Raw genomic sequence first — 21,668 nt, 5'->3', positions numbered from 1 at the left:
TGTGAACGGTGCGTTCTAACATGCCAAAGTAAATTAAACAAGTAAAATAAAATAATGACATATGTGCAATTAATAACCAGTAGGCCTACAAAGTGTCCTAATTTAATTTCTAATGTTCAGGGTATTGCAGTTTGTGGGTATATACTATATAGACTAGCATAGACAGTTGTTGGAGTTGGGCGGTCTGATCTGAATCATCTGATGCTCCTAAACCCCCCCATATAGTCCGGCAGCCGTCAGGCTTCTTTTGTTTAAAGTGGGAAATTTGGTATATACTATATTTTATTGGCCTAAAATATTGTCTATATACATACATTCATGAATCCACTTGCTGACCGGCTGTCGGCATTGAGCAATTTTTTTAATAGGGGATTATATGTGACCATACCATTAACATCCTATATAAGGCAAGATTTTCAAAATGTCATTATGCTTTACCCTAGAGATGGTTGACAGCCGGAATGTAGACGGCACCCGGGTGAGCAGTGTGGGTTAGCGCCCCAGCCTGTGTTAGCCGTGAGGAGGAAGCCCAAAAAACCCACGTGAGGCCTTTAGGAGGGCCATTCAAGCCGCAAGTGGAGCCTGTGGCACCACCGTTTCCCTGCCGGTGGAGCCAGCAGAATCCACCACTCCCGAATGAAGTGTCTGGTGCTGGGAATCTGGTGCAAAGCACAGGTCCTGGTTGCACCTAGGAGGTGCCCGGCCAGGAGTCAACCCACAGTGCCTAGTCCCTCCACACGCCAGATGGCCCGCCCAGTACCCGCCCAGTACCGGATGGCCCGCCCAGTACCGGCAGAGTAGTTCTGGAGCAGCGGATTGTGTGTCCCTGGTTTTTCCTAATGGGACTGATCGAGGGTAACTATACTGGGACATAGGTCGGGACTTGATCACCCCGGCTGGGTCGAGTGAGGGGTATGATGTTGTGAGACCCGAAACCCTGAGGACCTTGGGATAGCCATACATCACTGAGGATACGTCCCAGGTGCATCCATGCGATATTTTTTTGTTCTATAGCATGTGACATGTGAAACAAGGGGCTTTTCATGATTCTGAATCAATTTGATTAGTTTTGCACAATAGCCACTTGCCCAAATGTGCCCAAATTCCCCTACTGCTTGGAATGGATTCAGAATTATGAAACCCCCCTAGTTTGACATGTCACATGCTAAAGCATAATGACATTTTGACATTTTTGCCTTTTATATAGGATGTTAATGGCATAGTCACATATAAACCCATATAAAAACAAATTGCTCAATATCAACAGCCGGTCAGTAATTCAGATTCATGAATGTATGACAATATTTTAGGCCAATATTTAACTATAGGCCTATACCAAATTTCCCACCACAGAACCCCGGCTGCCGGACTACGGCCGGCCTACACTATAGACACTACAAGAGTTATGACAAGATTGGATCAGGATGCACAAGGCGGGCGGAGCTCACAAGAGATGTGCTGCGGGCAGTCAGAGGTGGAAGGGAGGGGGCGACCGGACGGACGAGTGAAATCCCAGCAGCAGGGCTACCAAACAAACCCGATGGCATTCATTTTTCTGTCTGAAACTAGACATTCTTCATTATGTTGAACATGTAGATTAAACTCATTTCTGGCATCCAAGCGGATTCCTTTCTACTAGTACTAGTACAGAAGACAGAAGTTGAACCTTCTCTTCTCAAACAAGTTCGTCCTTGCCTGCGGCTTGTTGGCTGAGAAGCAGGTGGATTATTTGCGCCAGTCATCAGGGAGGTTTCACATTCCCCGCCTCCTCTCCTTCACCGGTCGCTGATTGGCATTCATTCCTACAGATCACGTCCAGTCGCTGCTGTGTTATTATGGTAGCACGGTGCAGCTGCTGCGCTTCAGTGAATCAAACATCACACTGCCTTGACGTAAATCAGCGATAAGAGACGGCGCAGCCAGCAGCAGGGCCGGGAGAGTCAGCGGACAATGGCCACAGTGCCTTCGGATTGAAGAATGGGTTCCGGCGGGGCATCGCAACAGTTATGGCTAGATCAACAAACAGATGCGTCAAGGATGGAGATTCACGGGTGTCCGCTCCCACCACAGACCGAGCAGAGGCCCGAGATCTCACCGGCGGCGACCCCCGGGAACTGTCTCTGGAAGAGGTGCTGAAATCCTACGACCAGCCTATAAACGAGGAGCAAGCATGGGCGGTGTGCTACCAGTGCTGCAGAGCGCTGAGGGTGCCGCGCCCGCCAGCCACCGGCGGCAGGGTCTGCCGGGTGAAGGACCCGTCCTCTATCTCCCTCCACAGAGACGGCACTGTGTCGGTACACAACGGTAAGACTGTTTACTTTACACCCCCAACTTCTCTTTATACTGTTCCGTCCACCGACGTGCCTGGAATTCATTCATAGTTAAATCACACTGCCTATTTGAGTTGTGAATTTAATTTAATTAGCCTGCCTATACATGTATTACCTAGTTATGTTTTGATTGATCTCCCCACTTAATGATTTGTCGCACTCCGGACAGGTACAGTACAGTACAGGCCTGCACTTGGATTTAGCTAGGTCAGTGACTGATTAATTATTAATCATTATAGAAGACGGCTTTCCTCTTGGTTCTGGTCAGCGTTTAGACCTACAGTAAGAGGAAGTCCATATGATTTATACACAATCTTGATCCTGAAAATACCTGCATAGTAAATGCCCCCTGTAGGTGTAGGCATACTCATGCGATATAACCCGTTTCAACATGGACGGGTCAGACTTGATTTAGTTTCTGGTTATACATAATAATGTGCAGAGAAGGCATAAACAGCAAAACATATGGGGATGAAGATGGGCTATACAACCCAAGTCCCTTACACATTCCAATTATGAAGCATTTGTGTATTGTTTGGGTGAAGTTGTTCAAATGAGAGCAATAACCATTATGCGTTGAGTTTTATTGCATATAGTCAGTCCCCAAGATACAAGAGGCTATTATGATGTTTATAACCCATCAAGTGGGCTTTGGACAGTCCACTTCAGATAGTAACCAAAGAGAAACAAACTTTGGTTCTCTGGTTACTATCTGGTGACCCATAATAAAAGCAGACCAGGCTCACCTCACCTCACCATCATGGTTTGTTTGTTGCAACCGCATGTCGCATTCACTATATGAATTATGAAATCGTGCATTTGTTGTTTGGTTGGTCACGCCCCCATATATGGTCATGCCCCATGACATCATGTGATGTCATCAATAGTATTAAGTCCATATACAGTATGGAGATCCCCGATGTCATCAATATTGGCTAGCAACTCTACATCTGCCCAGCAGTCTGCTGTCACCCAGGTATAGATATGTTGAACTGACCCCCCATTCCAAAGCACCAGCATTCGCCCAGCAGTCCGCTGTCACCCAGGCAGATGCGTTCACGCTTCTCGCCTTCAGGCATCTTACTGGTACTGTGTAGTAGCCTACAAACCGATATGTTTGTTATTGGTAGGCCTACAGTATGTCGTAATTATAGTTATTCGTACTGCTTACTTACAAGAGGGCAATTTGGTCTTTTACTGACTAATAACTGATACATATTATGCTATTTTCAAGTTATGGTGAGATGTAATTAGCCAGATGGCAACAATAAAAAACTACTATAACAATAATTGTATTTCAGTCAGACAACTCTTAGAGTGAATTTAGAATATATATTTATTGAGCATAATAGAGCATAGATATATGAAGCATAGATTGGCGTCAGGGCTCTGTCCCTATTCATTCCCTGTAACATTAACATTTTAGTTAAATTATAAGCCAAGTAGAATTACAGGGAATGAATAAGACCCCCATGCAGGGGGATCTAGAAACAGAGCCTGTATACAGGTGGATGCTGGGGAGGTGGTGGAATTTGCAAAAACTTCATGAGCAGCAGGTTGGCAGCAAGCGAGACAGGGAGACGGCAGCAGCGGTGCACGACCACACAGCAGGTTAGAAGCCAGGAAAGAGCAGGTAGGCAGATAGGTTTAAATAGCCGCTCTGATCAGGTAAAGAGTGCATGAGACTAGTCACCTGATCAGGTAGGCGCGCTCACGAGTTGCCTGCCTGAAGAGCAATGCAACAGATTAACTATTAAGTTGGGCAGTTTGGGACATTTATTTTTGTGGCATTTCCGGTTTATCAGGTGGTAGTGATAATACCATGCAACACAGAGAGGTGTGTGTGTGTGTGTGTGTGTGTGTGTGTGTGTGTGTGTGTGTGTGTGTGTGTGTGTGTGTGTGTGTGTGTGTGTGTGTGTGTGTGTGTGTGTGTGTGTGTGTGTGTGTGTGTGTGTGTGTGTGTGTGTGTGTGTGTGTGTGTGTGTGTGTGTGTGTGATGAACAAAACAATCTTTAGTAGTAAACATTTTTGTTCCTTGTTCTTCTTTGTTCCTTGTCCATGAGTAAAGACACAAGTTGCAACAACCTGACCTAGAATCAACAGAGCATACTGGATGTTTTCACATTTAGATTTTTCTCTTTTCATGTAAATGTCAAGTACTGTAGCAATAATTCCAGTGTGCTCAAGTGATTCTTTTTCAAGTTGACTCGCTTCTGATAAACCTTCTCAGCTTCAGAAGACTGCAGCACATTTTTGAGGGGCGCTAGACCCTGCTATATTCAGCTTTTTATTCAGATGTTTGTCGTAACACAAACATTAAATGCCATTAGGATAATTTATGTACGTCATATGTGTCTGAGCAAATCGACATGTTACGTCATGATGATGTACGATGATAAGAGCGCCTCTCACTTCACACGGGTGTGATTTTTGTGCTCTGATTGTCATTGCATGTTAAAATCAGGGTCTCTCTCACTGGTAGGCTCTATTTTTCCCACATTTTCCTCATTAGCCATCAACCCTTCTTTAACAGAAGCCTAATTTATACTTCAGCAAAAATGGTCATCAGTTCATAAACCTGAAAAACATTCAGAATTATCTACAACATACAGGATTTACTTATTATTTGTGAGCCCCTCCTATGCCCAGCTTTGTGCGTCTGTGTGTAGTCTGTGTATCCCATAGTGATGATTTGATTGGCTGAGCACGGAATGTAATCAAAATGTACGATCATGTATGACGATAAGAGCACCCCTCACTTCACACGAATGTGAGTGTGAAGTTATGTGGTTGCCCCTGACTACAGGTGTTCCACCTTTAAAATCCACTCTTTAAAAGGTGACCAAGTGCTACCTTCTGTTATTGAATAAGCCTGCCCGGAGACAATGATTAAACAATCTGTCTCATTGAAATACCAACATTGTATTGTATACAACACTTTCCAACAAAATAGCTTTCACTTGCTGAATAATAAGGTCAAGGCCAATGGCGGAAAGGACAAGGTTATCAATGGCTTAAATAAATACTGGAAGTCTGAGGCTCTGTTTTCTTCAACAATGAGAGAATGGCTTGTCTTTTCAGGTAATGACTAAGAAGAGATAACTCATTACTAACAAACGGGTAACTCACACTTACAGTATGCTAGTTAGCTAGTACATGCAAGATAGAGGATTATTCAGCTGGACAGTGGAGAATTACTGAATTACTTCTCTTCAAACTTCTTAAGAGAGATAATCTGCAAGGTCATCCATCCTTATATTAGCACACATTTCATATTAGGGGAGATGAATGTGTGCTGTTGTTAAAACACATCTCCAAGAACCACAGCTCGTCAGCAATGTCCGCTTCTCGTGTAAAGCATAATTTATACTTCGTCATGCAACACTGGTATACGTTGAAGTTTAAATTAGGCTTAACAACATAGATAATTATTTTCCCTTGTGTTTTTACCCGCCAGTAACCGTGGGAAACTGCAAAGTGTTGTTGGTTCCGTGACCCTGTGCCCATTATTCCAACCCACCCAACAGGTTCAGAGGGGGCTCATGTTATCATCGTGCCCCTGTTCCGAGGACGCATGAATAGAGGACGTCTTCACTCCCTCGGGAGTCAGGACGCGGCCAGAGAGTTATGTTACTGCTCTCCTTCAGTGTCTTTTGTTGTACATCAAACCTGCATTCCTATTCAGCCAAGGAACAGTGCACGGCTCTGTGTTTGTGTCTGTGTGGTGAGCCCCGGTCTCAGCACTTTGTTGTTGACAGGAAACGATGCAGTATGCCAAGGCATATCCCTCTATTTTCCTCTACTCTTTTGCTCCAAACACTCAGTATATCTAGCCTTATCCCCTGACCCCCACGGTCCACCCACCTCTCTCTCTCTCTCTCTCTGTCTCTCTGTCTCTCTCTCTCTCTCTCTCTCTCTCTCTCTCTCTCTCTCTCTCTCTCTCTCTCTCTCTCTCTCTCTCTCTTTCCTTCCATTTGCTGGTCCCTCTTCCTCTGCAGTGAGAGCTGCTGAACATGGAGTTTCAGGCCTGCTGGGTGTCATCACTGACATCTGAGCTGGGAGCTAGCTCTTTTTTAACATGCTCCCCTCACACTGAGCTAAGGCATATTACTGTCAGGCTGAGTTGTGACTGCAGGACATAACATAGGGGTACGGTACGAAATGTGATTTATTGACTCTAGAATGGAAATTGGAGGTGGAGGTGGGGGGGCCTCAGCCTCGTCTCATAGTCATAAACTGAGCAAGGGTGGTTATAATGGTGGTGGAAATGTTAGGTTTCTGTCAGCAGATTTGGCAGTGAATCATGTCCAATCGCAGTTGAAGTATATATTCTGTTTTTCCTGTTTTTATTGCAAGACAGTACTAGTACATGTACAAATACTAATGAGCTGCCTTTCTTCCTCCTTTCTGTAGATGACTCCGATGGACCTCCCCTTCCACCCACTGCAGAGTGTCAAGTGAGTTTCTTTGTCCTCAAGTTAAAGGGGAATTTCTCCCTAAACCTTTTTTTTTTTACAAAAGTAAGTTGATAATTATGTATATTGACAAAAAAATATATATAAAAAAAAATAAAGATATAGGGGAGCTGGGGCTGCAGCTGGAGATGAAGCTGGGGCTGGAGGGGTCTAACGCTAGAACTCCTATTCAATCGTGCACTTGTTTTTTGTTTTTTGTTCACATCTGTTCTAGATGATGTGACAGCAACACTCCATGCATTGTGACACTGCACTCTTCCTGGTCTACGTGAGCTGGTGTTAGACCCCCACAGCAGCAGCCCCAGCCCCAGCCCCAGCCCCCCTATATCTTTATTTATTTATTTTTTAATTTTTATATTATATATATATATATATATATATATATATACATAATTATCAACTTACTTTTGTAAAAAAAAGGTTTAGGGAGAAATTCCCCTTTAAGTTATGTTTATTTATACCAGTCATCTGAGTTTTCTTGGAACAGTATTAGCCTAAAAGGAGACTTTTTTTCCCTTTGTACCTCATTTGTGGTAATATTTAGTTAAAAGTTTGATCTATGCTTTTGTGTTTTCTAAAGTGATTTAAAAAGTGGGGCACCCGAGTGGTGCATACAGTCGGTAGGCAGGAGTTAGAATCTTCTAAGCGGCGCCTACGGTGCGTCCGGCTTGACCGGACGTTCCAACGAACACAATTCTCTGTTCACGGGTGGGAACACCCATGCAGCGTTCTCTGTTGCTCCCTGAGTGATTCCTTCTGGTTGGTCAGAGGCCTGTTCAACAGGCAGTGGAACTGAGAAGAATGGTGTGTTCCTCTACATGCGTTTTATTATGTCCTCCTGGTGAAACTCCTCACTATCAGGTGAAAGAAAAAAAGATGTTGTGTTGGAGGACAGCCATGGTTGTCTTACTTTCTATTAGCCTCCTCAAGACCAACAAGAATGCATCAGCAGTGACTGTGACTATATGGGGGAACTTGGAATTGGCCAACTAAATGGAGAAAATGAAAAATGGTAAAAAAACACAATGACAACAGTCAAAGGCATTAATCTTTAGCGTTTCTTCATCCTTCCAGCTGGTGCAGTCTCTGGGTGTGGCAATCTACCGGGCACTCGACTGGGGTCTGGATGAAAGTGAAGAGCGGGAGTTGGGCCCGCAACTGGAGCACCTCATCGAACGCATGGCAGGAGGTGACCAGAGCCTAGGAGCGACAGCCGCCAACGGAACAACAGATGAGGGCTACAGTGGGCAAGAGGAGGAGGAGGAAGGTGACGAGGAGGAGCAGGGAGTCGTGAGGCCAGTGTGCACGTTTCGGCAGGTGATGGTGCTGTGTGCGTCTCGGCTGGCGAACCCGGCCCTGGCTCCGGAGCACTACCAGGCGGTCTGCAGGGCTCTGTTTGTGGAGACTCTGGAGCTGCAGACCTTCCTCAATAAGATCACTGATGCCAAGGAGGTTTGTTGGTGTGTTATTACTCTTATAGGGCTGTTGAATCTTCTGCTGTCTCACTAGTCGATTACGATTCTTGGGGTCACGATTCGATTAAAATTATTTTTATTTTATTTTATTTTAATCAAAACGAATCTCAATTCCGATTCTTGGGGTCACAATTTGATTAAATTTCATTTTTTTTAATCAAAACAATTTTTGGGGTCACGATTTCATAAAACGTTATATTATTAGTTTCCCAAAAAATTATTGGCATTTAAAAATGCTTCTGAATCAGTTTCATCAACAGTCATATTGTTTTCATCTGCACTTTAACAACCAAGTGTAGCCTAGTCATTTCCAACGGCTCAAACTAAAGTATTAAGTCACTTTGTCATGTGACCTAATAATAATTGTCACTTGACAAAACCGCCCAAAGAATGATGGGTTGTGATTTTGGACAGCCCAGTACAGAGTACAGTATATTCTTGTAGGTGCAAGGCTCAAAGATACGACATTGAAAGAAGTAAGTGCCAGCACTCAAAAAAGTCGGGACTTGATCACCCCGGCTGGGTCACCCGAGTGAGGGGTATGATGTTCGCGAGACCCGAAACCCCGACATCACTATGGATACATCCCAGTTGCATCCATGCGATATATTTTAGTTCTGAGGTATTCTATTTATAGTGACTCATAGGAATAGACTATGTGACAACCAGGTATAGTCTGGTGACCACCGGAGAGACGAGTGACAGCCGGAATGTAGACGGCACCCCGGGAGCAGTATGGGTTGGTGCCCCAGCCTGCATCCTCCGTGAGGAGGAAGCCCAAAAAACCTTCAGTGAGGCCTTTAGAAGGGCCATTCGAGCCGCAAGTGGAGCCTGCAGTACCACCGTTGCCCAGGTGGAGCCTGCAGAACCACTGCGGCTCAAGAATCCATCACTCCTGAATGAAGTGTCTGGTGCTGGGAGTCTGGTGCAACGCACAGGTCCTGGCGGTACTCCTGGTGAGAGCAGGTGTGGACCTGGTGAGACGTACTGTATGAGGGGCCCGGACAGGAGTCAACCCACAGAGCCTAGTCCCTCCACATGCCAGAATTGTGCCTCCCAGTCCCGGCAGAGTAGTTCCGAAGTGGTTCCAACGGATTGTGTGGCCCTGGTCTTTCCCTAGTGGGTCTGATGGAGGGTAGCTACTGGGACGTAAGGCGGGACTTGATCACCCCGGCTGGGTCACCCGAGTGAGGGGTATGATGTTCGCGAGACCCGAAACCCCGATGACCTTGGGATACATCACTGAGGATACGTCCCAGTTGCATCCATGCGATGTATTTTCGTTCTATAAATATCCTTTTCACATGTTTTTATTACCTCTGACGAGACAGTGTTTCGGCCAGGTGGGCCTTCCTCAGCGTTGTCCATATATGGCTGTATGGCTAAGCACTTATCACTTAATGGTTGGGTTATCTTAAGAAAGGTCCTGACTCCTGTGCGACTGAAATGTCAATATTAAAGTCAATGATGAGACTCCTTTTGACCTTTTCTCATATTGTTTTCACTGATGATGTTGGAATATTTTCAGATGCTGAAGAAGATTAAAAAGGAAGAAACTCAGGAAGACAGAGCCACGGCTGAGCTTGACGCGTTGAAACACACAGACTGGGTGAGACAGAACGATATCTGGAATTGTACCTACAGTATGCTGAGAAAAGGCTGAGTTGTATGACAAAGTGTGTGTACACTGGCCCTTGTAGGCACGACTTTGGGTGGCGCTGATGAAGGACCTGAGACAGGGAGTGAAGCTAAAGAAGGTGCAAGAGCAGCCTTTCAACCCACTGCCGACTGAGTTCAGCCTCACACCTTTCGAGATGCTCATGGAAGACATACGATCACACAAGTTCCAAAGTCTGCGCAAAGTCATGGTGAGAATGTAAAGTAAACTCACATTCAAAGCCCTGGAATGGTACTGTTGGGACAGTAAGGGAACTAAACCCGTGTTTGCTAGCCAAGGCTAGGCGAAACATAGCATAATTATCACTGGACTGTATATTGGGCAATGTGTGAAATTGTGGGCAACTTGTTAGGCTGGTCAGTGGTGTCTATAATGTGAATTCCTGACATGGTTAAGCTACATTTGAGGAGAACTACCCCTCATTTATTTTGAGCATTTGAATAGTTGATACACGATAAGATTTTGGAGGAAATGTGTGGGCAAATATTTCTAATTCATAATTACGAATTATGGTAAACTGCACAGTACCAAAATCACAGAATTACACCAGTGAACATGGCATTACCAGACATGATCCCCCCATGAATAATAATCTTGTCTGAATAGGTCATTATGATTCAATGAATTTATAGTGAAACATAATGCATGCACCCATAGTCCTATAAGTTAACAATAACTCGGTCTCGGAGTAATTTATTTTATTTTATTAGAAAAAGTAATTGTACATATTCTGTCAGAGGAGAACCAAGAGTGTATAGTTGTATTTTGCTCTTTGTGTAGTAATTCAATGGCTTTCAGCACCTTAGCTTGGATGGTTACAGCCCGCTGTAGCCTGCTAACTTATTTAACAGCAATTCTCTTGTCAACCCTATTTATCTCTAAGTTCTGTTGTGCTCAGCACTGAGCAAGAGCTAACCATAGCTAATATAAACAAAGTTGTACTCCAGGTAGACAACTAACCTGCATGTTCACAAGAGACCACGTCCTCAGACGTGTACTTTGCTCTCTACATATCTCGGAGTCGGAAAGATGATTGTGCTGCGATTGCCTAGTTAATCGTTCTGTCAACTACATCCCATATCCTTGATGGGATGATTGCTCTGCGACTGCGATAGGCAGAGACCAATGCTGTAATTTTATCACTCAGTCAAAAACATACATCTGTGTCTCTTTTTTTTGTGATCAAGATCTTATTTTATGTTCCGTTAAAATGTTTCCCCTACCCCCACCCTACATGGCTCACAGGTTGAACAAGCATAGACAGGAAAGATAAATAAGTAAATAAAAATAAATGCGAAACTAGATAAAGTGCCCCTCGGGGCACAGGTCGCCTCCTGGTGGCGCTATAATAGGCCAATGTGAAAAGGGTGCCATTTCCTTGGATGGCAATTGGATGATTTGAGGCATTTTGTTCCAAAAATGTGTTTTGCAAAAATCCACCTGTTGGTGGCACTATAACCCAGCCAATGTGAAAAGGGTGTGACATATTCCTCAGCCTAGTAGAAAAGTCTGTGAAAGATTTCACGTAAATCGCATGCTGCAATCTGGAGGAGTAATATAAAAAAATGTGTTTTACAAAAGTCGGCCTCCTGGTGGCACTATAACAGGCCTGTTGGCATCCAGGGAGTGTGTGTGCAAAATTTGGCATCGACCAGGTTAACGGTGCCGGAGATTAGCTGTTAACAGACGGACGGACGGATGCACACACACACACACACAAACACTCACACACGGACAGAGTGCAAAACATACTCTCTCCCCATGCCTTCGGCCTTGCATTCGGACAATAAGCAAAGAACTAAAACAAATGCAGGTACAAAACCGTTGAAAAAAGAAAGGAAAAGGAGAGAAGAAAATAACAATAATCAAGACAATAAATGCATATAATGTTAATGGCATGATTTAAATTTCTCCAATGCTGTGGATAAGATGTTAAGTGTGTTTTCTTTTGCCCCATTGGTTCGAGCTACAGTTGGAGGCCATCGATATTGTCCTTTTTTTTTGCTGAGGTTTGCGTGATCTGCGCAAAAGGACAGTTAACCCATTTTGGGCGGGAACCCCTTTTGGTGTTTTAAACATGTTATAATTTAGCTATTGAAAAATAGCAGATCTACAAGCTCATAGCGCGCCACCGAGTGGCGCGCTACGAGCTTGTAGGTCTGCTATTTTTGAAAAATCGTGAAAATTTAGAAGGATTTTTTCAGGATTTAGAAGGATTTTTAAAAGTTTTGAGGTCAGGCCTAAATGGGTCAAATGATAAGGGACAATATCGGTGGCACCCAACTGTATAGAGAGTTCCAAAGAGATCCATTAGTGAGATGATCCATTGTGAAACCTCCCATGCCGGTCAGCGGTCCAGACAAAAAAAAGGCTAGGCTTGAGTACGCTGACGTAGCAACACAGCTGCAGCTAATAAACGTAATAATAATAGTATTAGATTTAGGTGTGCCAATGAGTAAGTGATGGTGAGCAGCGATGCATTACTGAGAAATATTACTGAGAAATAAAACCTGACGGTGTGACGCAGAATCAATACTTTCCACCTCACTGTTCATTATCCCGCTTATTGCACGTCTACTTAATAAAGAAATCAGTACTTTGACACAATAAACACATGTTATTGATTTCGATGGCCCCATTTTGGGTTGCTGTGTGGTCCAAAAAGGCTGTTTGTGAAACACTGGCTGGATTGTGTCTAGAATATTTCATCCTGTTTCAGTTTGGATTGTAAAGAACTAAATTGCCAATCATTTTAATTTGATGTGCCTTACAAGCAAGTACAAGAGTAACTACACTACAGCATACATGTGATTTAGTGTTTCACCTTGAACGCCGTTACCATAACTCTAAGAAGACAGGTGCTGGTTTTATAGCTAAGCAGCCTGTACTATTAAATAGTCTGCAGACAATAGTTTGCAGATAGCAATTCTGAGTGTCATCTGCCCTTTATCTTTCTCAGGTAGATGGTGATATTCCCACCACAGTGAAGAGAAGTGCCCATGAAATAATCCTGGACTTCATTCGATCTCGACCTCCACTCAAACCAGTGAGTGGTCTTGGCTTGAAGCATGAGCATGGTTGACCCGTTCTCTGAGTATTTACACGTATATATACTGTATATGAACAGCATTTCATTGCATATCGACCCCTGTTTTTGCAATATAAATGGATATATCACTTTATTATTATCATTATTATTATATTTCTTTCAAAACATTATTTAAAACGGTATGAAACTGCTTTTTCCCCCCTCACGTCTTTAACGATCAGACATTTCAGCATGATTAAAGCTGTGTTATTATTTTCTCCTCCTCCTAGGTTTCAGAACGATGCCTACCCCCTCCTCCTCAGGAGGAGCAATCTCTCCATGAAAAGGTTCTGGCTGGGATCAAGCAGGAGAGAAAGCTAAGGCATGTGCTCCAGCATAGCTCCAGACGTAAGTGCTTCATTAAAGCCGTTTCAGACAAGGATCAACGATGCGTCTGCTCATGAGGGGCACGGGACGCGTAATGTGAAAAAGAAAGCTTACCACAATCCAGGTCTAGTTGCCCGCGAGCGTGTGCACAAACGAGCATGTCAGTGACAATTTCACGGGACCGCGCTCACTTGCACGCCCCTCAACTTCTCCGCACATCTCAAATAATCGCCCGCCTCTCTTGTTACAATGCATTGTTCCCACGTGTCCCTAACTAAATATTATTATGTTTTGAGCACAACATGCTAAATTGTCAATCCATATGTCTGGACAATCATTTATACGTCATAGTTGTCTCCACCAGGCCGAAGGCATGGGGAGAGAGTATGTTTTGCACTCCGTCCGTGTGTGTGTGTGTGTGTGTGTGTCCTTCCTTCCGTCCGTCCTTCCGTCCGTCCGTTATCAGCTAATCTCTGGCACCATTGGCCCGATCCATGCCAAACTGTGCACACACACTCCCTGGATGCCAACGACGAACCTCTGCCCCAAATATTCCTCAACGGCCTGTTATAGCGCCACCATGAGGCCGATTTAGGCAAAACACATTTCTGTAGATAACTCGTACACATTTGATCCATACATCACACAATTCGGTATACACTATCTCCATAGTCATGTGATCAACACAGATCTGCACAATTTCCCATCTTCCATCCTGATTGGCTAAGATTGGCTTCCAAAACTCACATGATTGGTCCGTTTCAAACAAAATGCCACAAATCACAAACAGTGTCCAATTTCCATGAAATTATACACGCACATTTCCACGACATGCCACTATTTTTTCCCCAAATCAGCCTCACGGTGGCGCTATAACAGGACAATTCCTGTTTTTACCTATAACTGCATCGACAACTTATGTATGCACACTCCCTAGAGGCCATGGAAAAACATTTTCCCTGCATCCCTCCACATCTGCCGGTTATAGCGCCACCATGAGGCCGATTTCTGCAAAACACATTGTTTGTGTTAGTCGCACAGATTTAATCCAAATCTCACGCACATCGGTACACATGATCTCTGTAGTCATGTGATCAAGACGAGCCACTGATTAGCTAAGATTGCCTTCCAAAGTTTTCAGGAGTAGCCCGTTTTGTAAAAAATGCTGCACATGTCCTGCTCATCCAGAATTCTATCCTCAGAGATGCTATGAGTGATCTGGCTCTGCATTTCCTCAACAAAACAAAGAAAATTGTTGCAAGAAACAAACAAACAAAAAAACATGTTTATATTACTCCGAAACATTTTGCCAAACATCACACACACTCCTATGGAGACCTGTACCCAGAAGGGCACTTTTTCTAGTTTTAGTATGTTTTGTGCATTATTCACAACAGCTTGTGTACTATCTACTATATCAAGGTCTGTGGTGGGAGCAAGGAGCGAGAGGGGGATAGAGAGCCTATTTCACCAATGCAATAACCCAGCCAATTCTGGGCACACACTCATTGATACGCCCATATAAGTTTTGTGTCCTTTGTGATAGGGAGCAGCAATGATATAGTACAATTCTCTCATAGGCTTCTGGTTTAAAAGCTTTCTGCTGTTTCTGTAGCTATTTCTGTGTGTTTCCAGGTTTCTTGGTGCAAAGAAATATTTGGCGCCAGTCGTTAAAGTTTACATACATGCGTTCGATTTCTGCGATGTGATGTAGGCATATCTAATTCATATGTTTACGTTTGTTTCATATCGATTTGTATTACGGGGGCGTGGTTTCCCCTCCGAGGCGAGTAGAGATGATGAGAGTGAGCTGAGCAGAGCTCACTCTCATCCATGAGCAGAGGGCTCTGCGAGCAGCGGAGAGGTGCAGAGAGCAGAGCATACTGGCTCTTCTAACTTCTTTGCACAATGATGTCACCATAAATAACAGATTTTCAATAGAAAAACGTGCTTTGTACGAGGATGGATGGATTAGGTGTACTGTAAGTCATGTATGACTTGGAACTCAGGACAGAAGTAATGCTGGCACAGAACCTAATTTACTCACCCTCATAACAACACGACCCATACCAGTGTTTGGGAGACATATTTCTGCATAGCTAAGTGTGTGTGAGTGTGAGTGTGAGTGTGAGTGTGAGTGTGAGTGTGTGTGTGAGTGTGAGTGTGAGTGTGAGTGTGAGTGTGAGTGTGAGTGTGAGTGTGAGTGAAACTACAGTATGTGTCAATCTGTATGTGTTTCTTCTCGACTCACAACATGCTTTCAACTACCTAGAAAACAAATTGGATACTGAAAGTTATTAACGCACACATTATGGCTCAGACAATGCAGTGTCTAATCTATACCAAAGCATATATAATGGCCATACTATAGCTAAACCACTTACTGTATATTGTGTACAGTTTGCTGAGGTTTTCCAATAGAGCCATGGTAGTAGTGTACATGTGGAGGTGGTATCGTATTTCATGCATATTGACTGGTTATTTTCAGACCAAGATCAATGTGCTGTCTCTGCATGCTAAAAGGATGGATAGAAACACATGACTTAAAACAAAACAGAAAATAAGGAAGCACGAATGTGACAAATGGCTTCTAATGTAGAATACAATTACTACTGCTCCTGCTGGGGCTCTTTACTGCTCTACTGTATGGTGACATAAATTACACTATTGTCATAAATAATGATTTGCTAGGTTTGTAGCATCGGTACATCAGAGTCTTTGAGTCACTGTTGTGTTTTTGGCCTCTCTCCTCAGCATTTGGCTCTCTGCCCTGCCTTGCTCAGACTTGTCCTTGCAATGTCAAGTCTACTTCCTGCATCGACCTCTCTGAGTCCGGGGCCCGCCCCCCTGCCCGTCCTCGCATCCTCCTGAAAGCCCCTACTCTTGCTGAGATGGAGGAGATGAACATATTTGAGGTGAGAGAGACAGAGGGTTGAGGTGAGAGAGGGACAGAGGGTTGAGGTGAGAGAGGGACAGAGGGTTGAGGTGAGAGAGAGACAGAGGGTTGAGTTGAGAGAGGGACAGAGGGTTGAGGTGAGAGAGAGACAGAGGGTTGAGGTGAGAGAGAGACAGAGGGTTGAGGTGAGAGAGAGACAGAGGGTTGAGGTGAGAGAGAGACAGAGGGTTGAGGTGAGAGAGAGACAGAGGGTTGAGGTGAGAGAGAGACAGAGGGTTGAGGTGAGAGAGAGACAGAGGGAGGGGTGGATTAACCCATTTAGGCCTGAAGTCGAAAGAAAAAAAAGTCTTCTGAAAGAATATATATTCAAAGATTAAATCTTTGAATGGGTTTTGTGCCGCATTTTCACGATTTTTCAAAAATAGCAGACCTACAAGCTCGTAGCGCGCTACTCGGTGGCGCGCTATGAGCTTGTAGATCTGCTATTTTTCAATAGCTAAAGTATAACATAATGCTTAGTTAAAACACCAAAAGGGGTTCCCGCCCAGAATGGGAATTAAGAGAAACACAGAAAAACATGGCTCTTCTCCTTCATTTCAACACATACCTTCCTCTCTGCTTCCTTCTTCACCTATTCTCCACCAATGTCGTGTAACCCACCACACACACACACACACACACACACACACACACACACACACACACACACACACACACACACACACACACACACACACACACAGGAAGAGGATTCCCCAGATGGTGCAGAGCTACGTCGGATTGAGAGTTCCCCCACGCCGATAAAAAGGGACCGTTCCTTCTCTGAGCACGACGTGGCTGTGCTCCGCAGCGAGATGCACTCGTCGCTCACGGACACAAACCACCTGGGAGGTGGAGGGGGAGTGAGAATGAGGACGGAGAGGCCCCGGTCCCGAACGCTGACCGGAGCAGGGCCACCTCCGTCACACAGAGGTCAGTGTGTGTACACATAGACCTCCTTCTTGTTTTCTTTGTGTGTTTTTATTCAATATGAATATATAGGGCTTAGGGCCTGACTCACATCTTCGCATCTAGCATACAACATTGATGCATGCTAGATGTATACAAAGGGTTTGTTTACATCTTGCCCCAATGCATTTCCAATGGAAGTCACATGGTTTGACACAACATTTGTGTACGGCTTTCGGCTTTGTTTCGACTGCCCCCACCCTCTCATACAACACGTTGTGTCAAACCATGTGACTCCCATTGGAAATGCATTGTGAGCTTGCATCAGTCAATAAGTCTCATGCATCAGCTATACATCAATCTGTTGCGAAGGTGTGAGTCAGGCCTAACTCAACAACAACTACTTTGACATGATGTGTCAGAAGTTCTGAACAGATCACACTCTGCTGTGCTTCGTTTGCCCTAGTGGTAATGTTAGCTCTTGTCCAGCAGAGGGAGAAATTACTACGGCAGGTCTGCCAACTTGCATTCGATGTCTAAATACTTTTCATGATCTTCAAATTATGTTCAAATAATTATATTAAAAATATGCGTGTATTTTTCACAGAACCAAGTAAATTTGATATAATTAAATAAATAAAGAAGATGTGTATCAGACAGACAACCACTGGTTGCCTCTTAATCCTGAGCCATACAGCATGTGTGCTTGGTAGATTACTCTGAGCATTACCGAATGATGAGAGCTGAAAGCGTATAAAATAGAGAGCCATAATGTGTGTCAATCCGCCGTCTGTAAACGGCTTACAACACTTGGTTTCAGAGGCTGAGAAGCACTACACTACTGCTCTGCTGCTGTGCAATAGAACTGTGAGTGCTGGATGGATTCTGATCAATTTAGTGTGCCATCTATGCCGATTAGACTAGTCTCAGCTGAAACAGAGTTTGCACCAGGCCTCGGAAGAGTGGGCATCAAAACACCCGGGCACCAGGCCTCGGAAGAGTGGGCATCAAAACACCCGGGCACCAGGCCTCAGAAGAGTGGGCATCAAAACACCCGGGCACCAGGCCTCGGAACAGTGGGCATCAAAACACCCGGGCACCAGGCCTCGGAAGAGTGGGCACCAAAACACCCGGGCACCAGGCCTCGGAAGAGTGGGCATCAAAACACCCGGGCACCAGGCCTCGGAAGAGTGGGCATCAAAACACCCGGGCACCAGGCCTCGGAAGAGTGGGCATCAAAACAGAGTGGGCACCAGGCCTCGGAAGAGTGGGCATCAAAACACCCGGGCACCAGGCCTCGGAAGAGTGGGCATCAAAACACCCGGGCACCAGGCCTCAGAAGAGTGGGCATCAAAACACCCGGGCACCAGGCCTTGGAAGAGTGGGCATCGAAACACCCGGGCACCAGGCCTCGGAAGAGTGGGCATCAAAACACCCGGGCACCAGGCCTTGGAAGAGTGGGCATCGAAACACCCGGGCACCAGGCCTCGGAAGAGTGGGCATCAAAACACCCGGGCACCAGGCCTTGGAAGAGTGGGCATCGAAACACCCGGGCACCAGGCCTCGGAAGAGTGGGCATCAAAACACCCGGGCACCAGGCCTTGGAAGAGTGGGCATCGAAACAGAGTGGGCATCAGGCCTCGGAAGAGTGGGCACCAAAACAGAGTGGGCATCAGGCCTCGGAAGAGTGGGCACTAGGGGAAATCCGAAACGGGATTATTTGAAGGGCATGCGTATTACTGGAATGCAACTACATTCAGATCTTTTTTTCCCCCCCATCCAAAACATTTTCAGGTTAAGGTTAGGCATAGTTCTGTGAGGTTAGGATAATCACGGTAAAGCACACCGTCTCATGTAATATTGCTTAATTCATCTGTGTTATTGCAAGCAATATTTCCTACACAACATGACCCAAACATCTATTTAGTAATAGTTGTCTGTCAAGGGGTTCAAGCAATGGCTTGATAAACATGGTGGTTTATTATTGTAGTTCGTTACTCTGCCAATAGAGGACTGTCACACCATAACTATCTAATCCCAGAAATGTAAGCCTGTAAATCTGCACGCTGTCATCCACAGAGCTCTGATCCAAAGTATACCTACTGCTAGTTGTAGCCGATCTCTCAGATGGGTTACTTGCTTTCCACTAAAAGAGTTGAATTGGCATCTTTCATTTGCAGGATTGATGAGGCACCCAATCTCAACTGTGTGTGGTCTTTTAGGAGTTGCATAATTTAGAGCCCCCTGCTTGCCCCCCTCACAACCTCCCCACCTCACCTCCTGCAGTGCCCGTCTGGTTAATTTCTTATGGTCTCGATTGAGTTCTTCTTTTGAACGCGGCAGTGAGACGGCCTCTTGCTGTGATCTGAGTTGCAGGCGTAGGTCAGAAGATGCGGCTGACGGCGCACTCCTTTAAAACCAGATTAATAATGGAGAGCAGCATTAGTGTAGAATAGATGACTGAAGGCTCTGGGGTGAGATCTGAGATGCAGCCGGATAAAAAGAATGTTGGACTCAAAGCTTCCAAATGTGCTCTCTGGCCTCCACTCATCTGATTCCACTGTATCTTTACCATTACCAGGGGTGGTACAGGGTATCTGAACGTGGGAGGGATGAGCGCGGGCATAGCCCGCCTGCCGAATTTGGCGTTCTATTTATTTAGTTCTATTTTAGCCTATTCCCGGCCAAAATTCCCAGGTAGGCATGCTTTGGCTAGGCAAAAATGGCACTGTTGCCGTTCAATCAATCTTAAATGGGCCAATAGGCTTTCATATAGGGGAAACAGAGTTGTTGCTGAAATGAAATGAAATGAAATGATTACTATATTTACCCAGGGTATCTGGGCTAAGCTCAAGAACTTGTTTCCAGCCAGGCCCTGCTCATAGAACATTTCATCGTAGTGGTTCAATGCCTTGTTCAAGGGCACTTCAGCGGTGGTAATTTTAACGTGTCGGACCGCTGATTCGAACTGGCGACCTTCCGGTATCAAGACCGCTCCGCAATCCGTTCGGCCACCGCTGCCACCGCTGCCACAATGGATGCTGACGTCCAAGTGGAAAAAAGTTGGTGGTAAAAAGTGGGGGGGGGATGAAATCACCTATCTGTGAGAGTGGGGGTGTCGCCAGGTACTCACAGTGAATGGTGGTGACGCGCCTGACCATTACTTTCTTTATGTAGCTGGCTATCTCTTACTCTGCCCCCCCTCCCCCCTCTCTCTCTCTTGTAAACTGATCTAATGCTCTCTTCCCTTTCTACTATTTCTCCACTTTCCCTACTTTTTCTCTCTGACTCGATCTCTGCCTCCATCTGCCCCTCCAGCGTCTCTTCCCCCGTGGCTGCCCCCGTCCCCAGCTCGCCTGTCTCTAAGCTCGGTCAACGAGACCTCAGAGGGTTCGGAAACCACCTCCAGTTCCACAGCTAGCAACAAGCGCCAATGGATGGTGAGTTTAAAACCATATGTGATGAATGACCGGTAGTTATTTTTTTGGTTGCTTTGTCACATTCTACAGTTGTACTAGTTAACAGAATGACGGTAGAGAGTTGGATTATAGCTGAAAGTAACATCTTATATGTTATACAACATAAAACACACCCTCAACCATGACTTCTGCTAAATCGCTTTTGGATCTAAACCCCTTAATGTGTGATTACAATTTGGGTCAGATTGGACACTGCGTTTATGATTTGTGGATTTTTTTTTTACTAAACAGGCCCCTCCAGCAAACCTTTGGATGGCAATCATAAAACAAATCTGATACATCTTGATCGATGATCACATGACTCAAGGGAGAATTGTGTACCAATTTGTGTGAATTTTGGACAACATCTGTATGAGTATTAGCAAAAAGTATGTTGGCCTACTGGGAGAAAGTGTGCAATGTTTCCGATCGGTCCAGCGGTGCCCGAAATGTTGCAGTGCATAGACACACACAGGGGTGAAAACATCATCCCCACCCCAGCCGTTCCGGCCCCGCGGAGATTAGAAAGGAAAATGAAGTGTTGATTTGCACATTTTGCAGAGATTGTCTTGTTGAACAAAATATCATAAGCATGTATTTGTTACAAAGCTCCTTTCCCCATCCAAAACGGTGCAGAGATTTCACTGGAATTCTGCCATATGGTGGAAGTACTTTAACTACTGGATTAGCATACAGAAAGACCTCATTGCCTGAACACTCATATTATTATACTATTATAAACCCACCCAGGCCAGTACTGCACTTTACTATTAGAGTGCTGCATCCTTGATGAAACCTTACTCTAAGGGACAGAAATGTATGCTAAACCCCTTATCCATAAACTTTGCATTGTTTTACTATTTTGAAACACATTTTTTAATAGTTCAACTAGCCAATCCTGTCGACATGTTATGAGTTTGTAGATTGGCTATTTTAACTATTCAAAAATGTTTTTCAAAATAGTTGAATAAAAAATGTAATTCAATTAAAAAA

At 44.7% G+C, this 21,668-nt stretch overlaps 1 protein-coding gene across 1 annotated transcript in view; it reads left to right on the top strand.

Annotated features, from left to right (window-relative positions):
* Positions 1-1,488: 1,488 nt before the first annotated feature.
* The window catches only part of spire2 (spire-type actin nucleation factor 2), a 28,474-nt gene continuing 8,294 nt past the window's right edge, over positions 1,489-21,668 (top strand). Inside the window, exons 1-10 of the mRNA XM_079500754.1 lie at positions 1,489-2,304; positions 6,744-6,787; positions 7,880-8,257; positions 9,809-9,889; positions 9,981-10,148; positions 12,918-13,004; positions 13,277-13,394; positions 16,128-16,288; positions 17,013-17,241; positions 20,536-20,657. Of these exons, the coding sequence (XP_079356880.1) occupies positions 2,007-2,304; positions 6,744-6,787; positions 7,880-8,257; positions 9,809-9,889; positions 9,981-10,148; positions 12,918-13,004; positions 13,277-13,394; positions 16,128-16,288; positions 17,013-17,241; positions 20,536-20,657 (1,686 nt within the window). The 5' untranslated portion in view covers positions 1,489-2,006. The remainder of the gene's footprint in view (positions 2,305-6,743; positions 6,788-7,879; positions 8,258-9,808; positions 9,890-9,980; positions 10,149-12,917; positions 13,005-13,276; positions 13,395-16,127; positions 16,289-17,012; positions 17,242-20,535; positions 20,658-21,668) is intronic.

Source organism: Electrona antarctica, assembly GCF_951216825.1.
Source record: "Electrona antarctica genome assembly, chromosome: 5".
NCBI lineage: Eukaryota > Metazoa > Chordata > Actinopteri > Myctophiformes > Myctophidae > Electrona > Electrona antarctica.
This window is presented reverse-complemented; position numbering and strand designations above follow the sequence as displayed.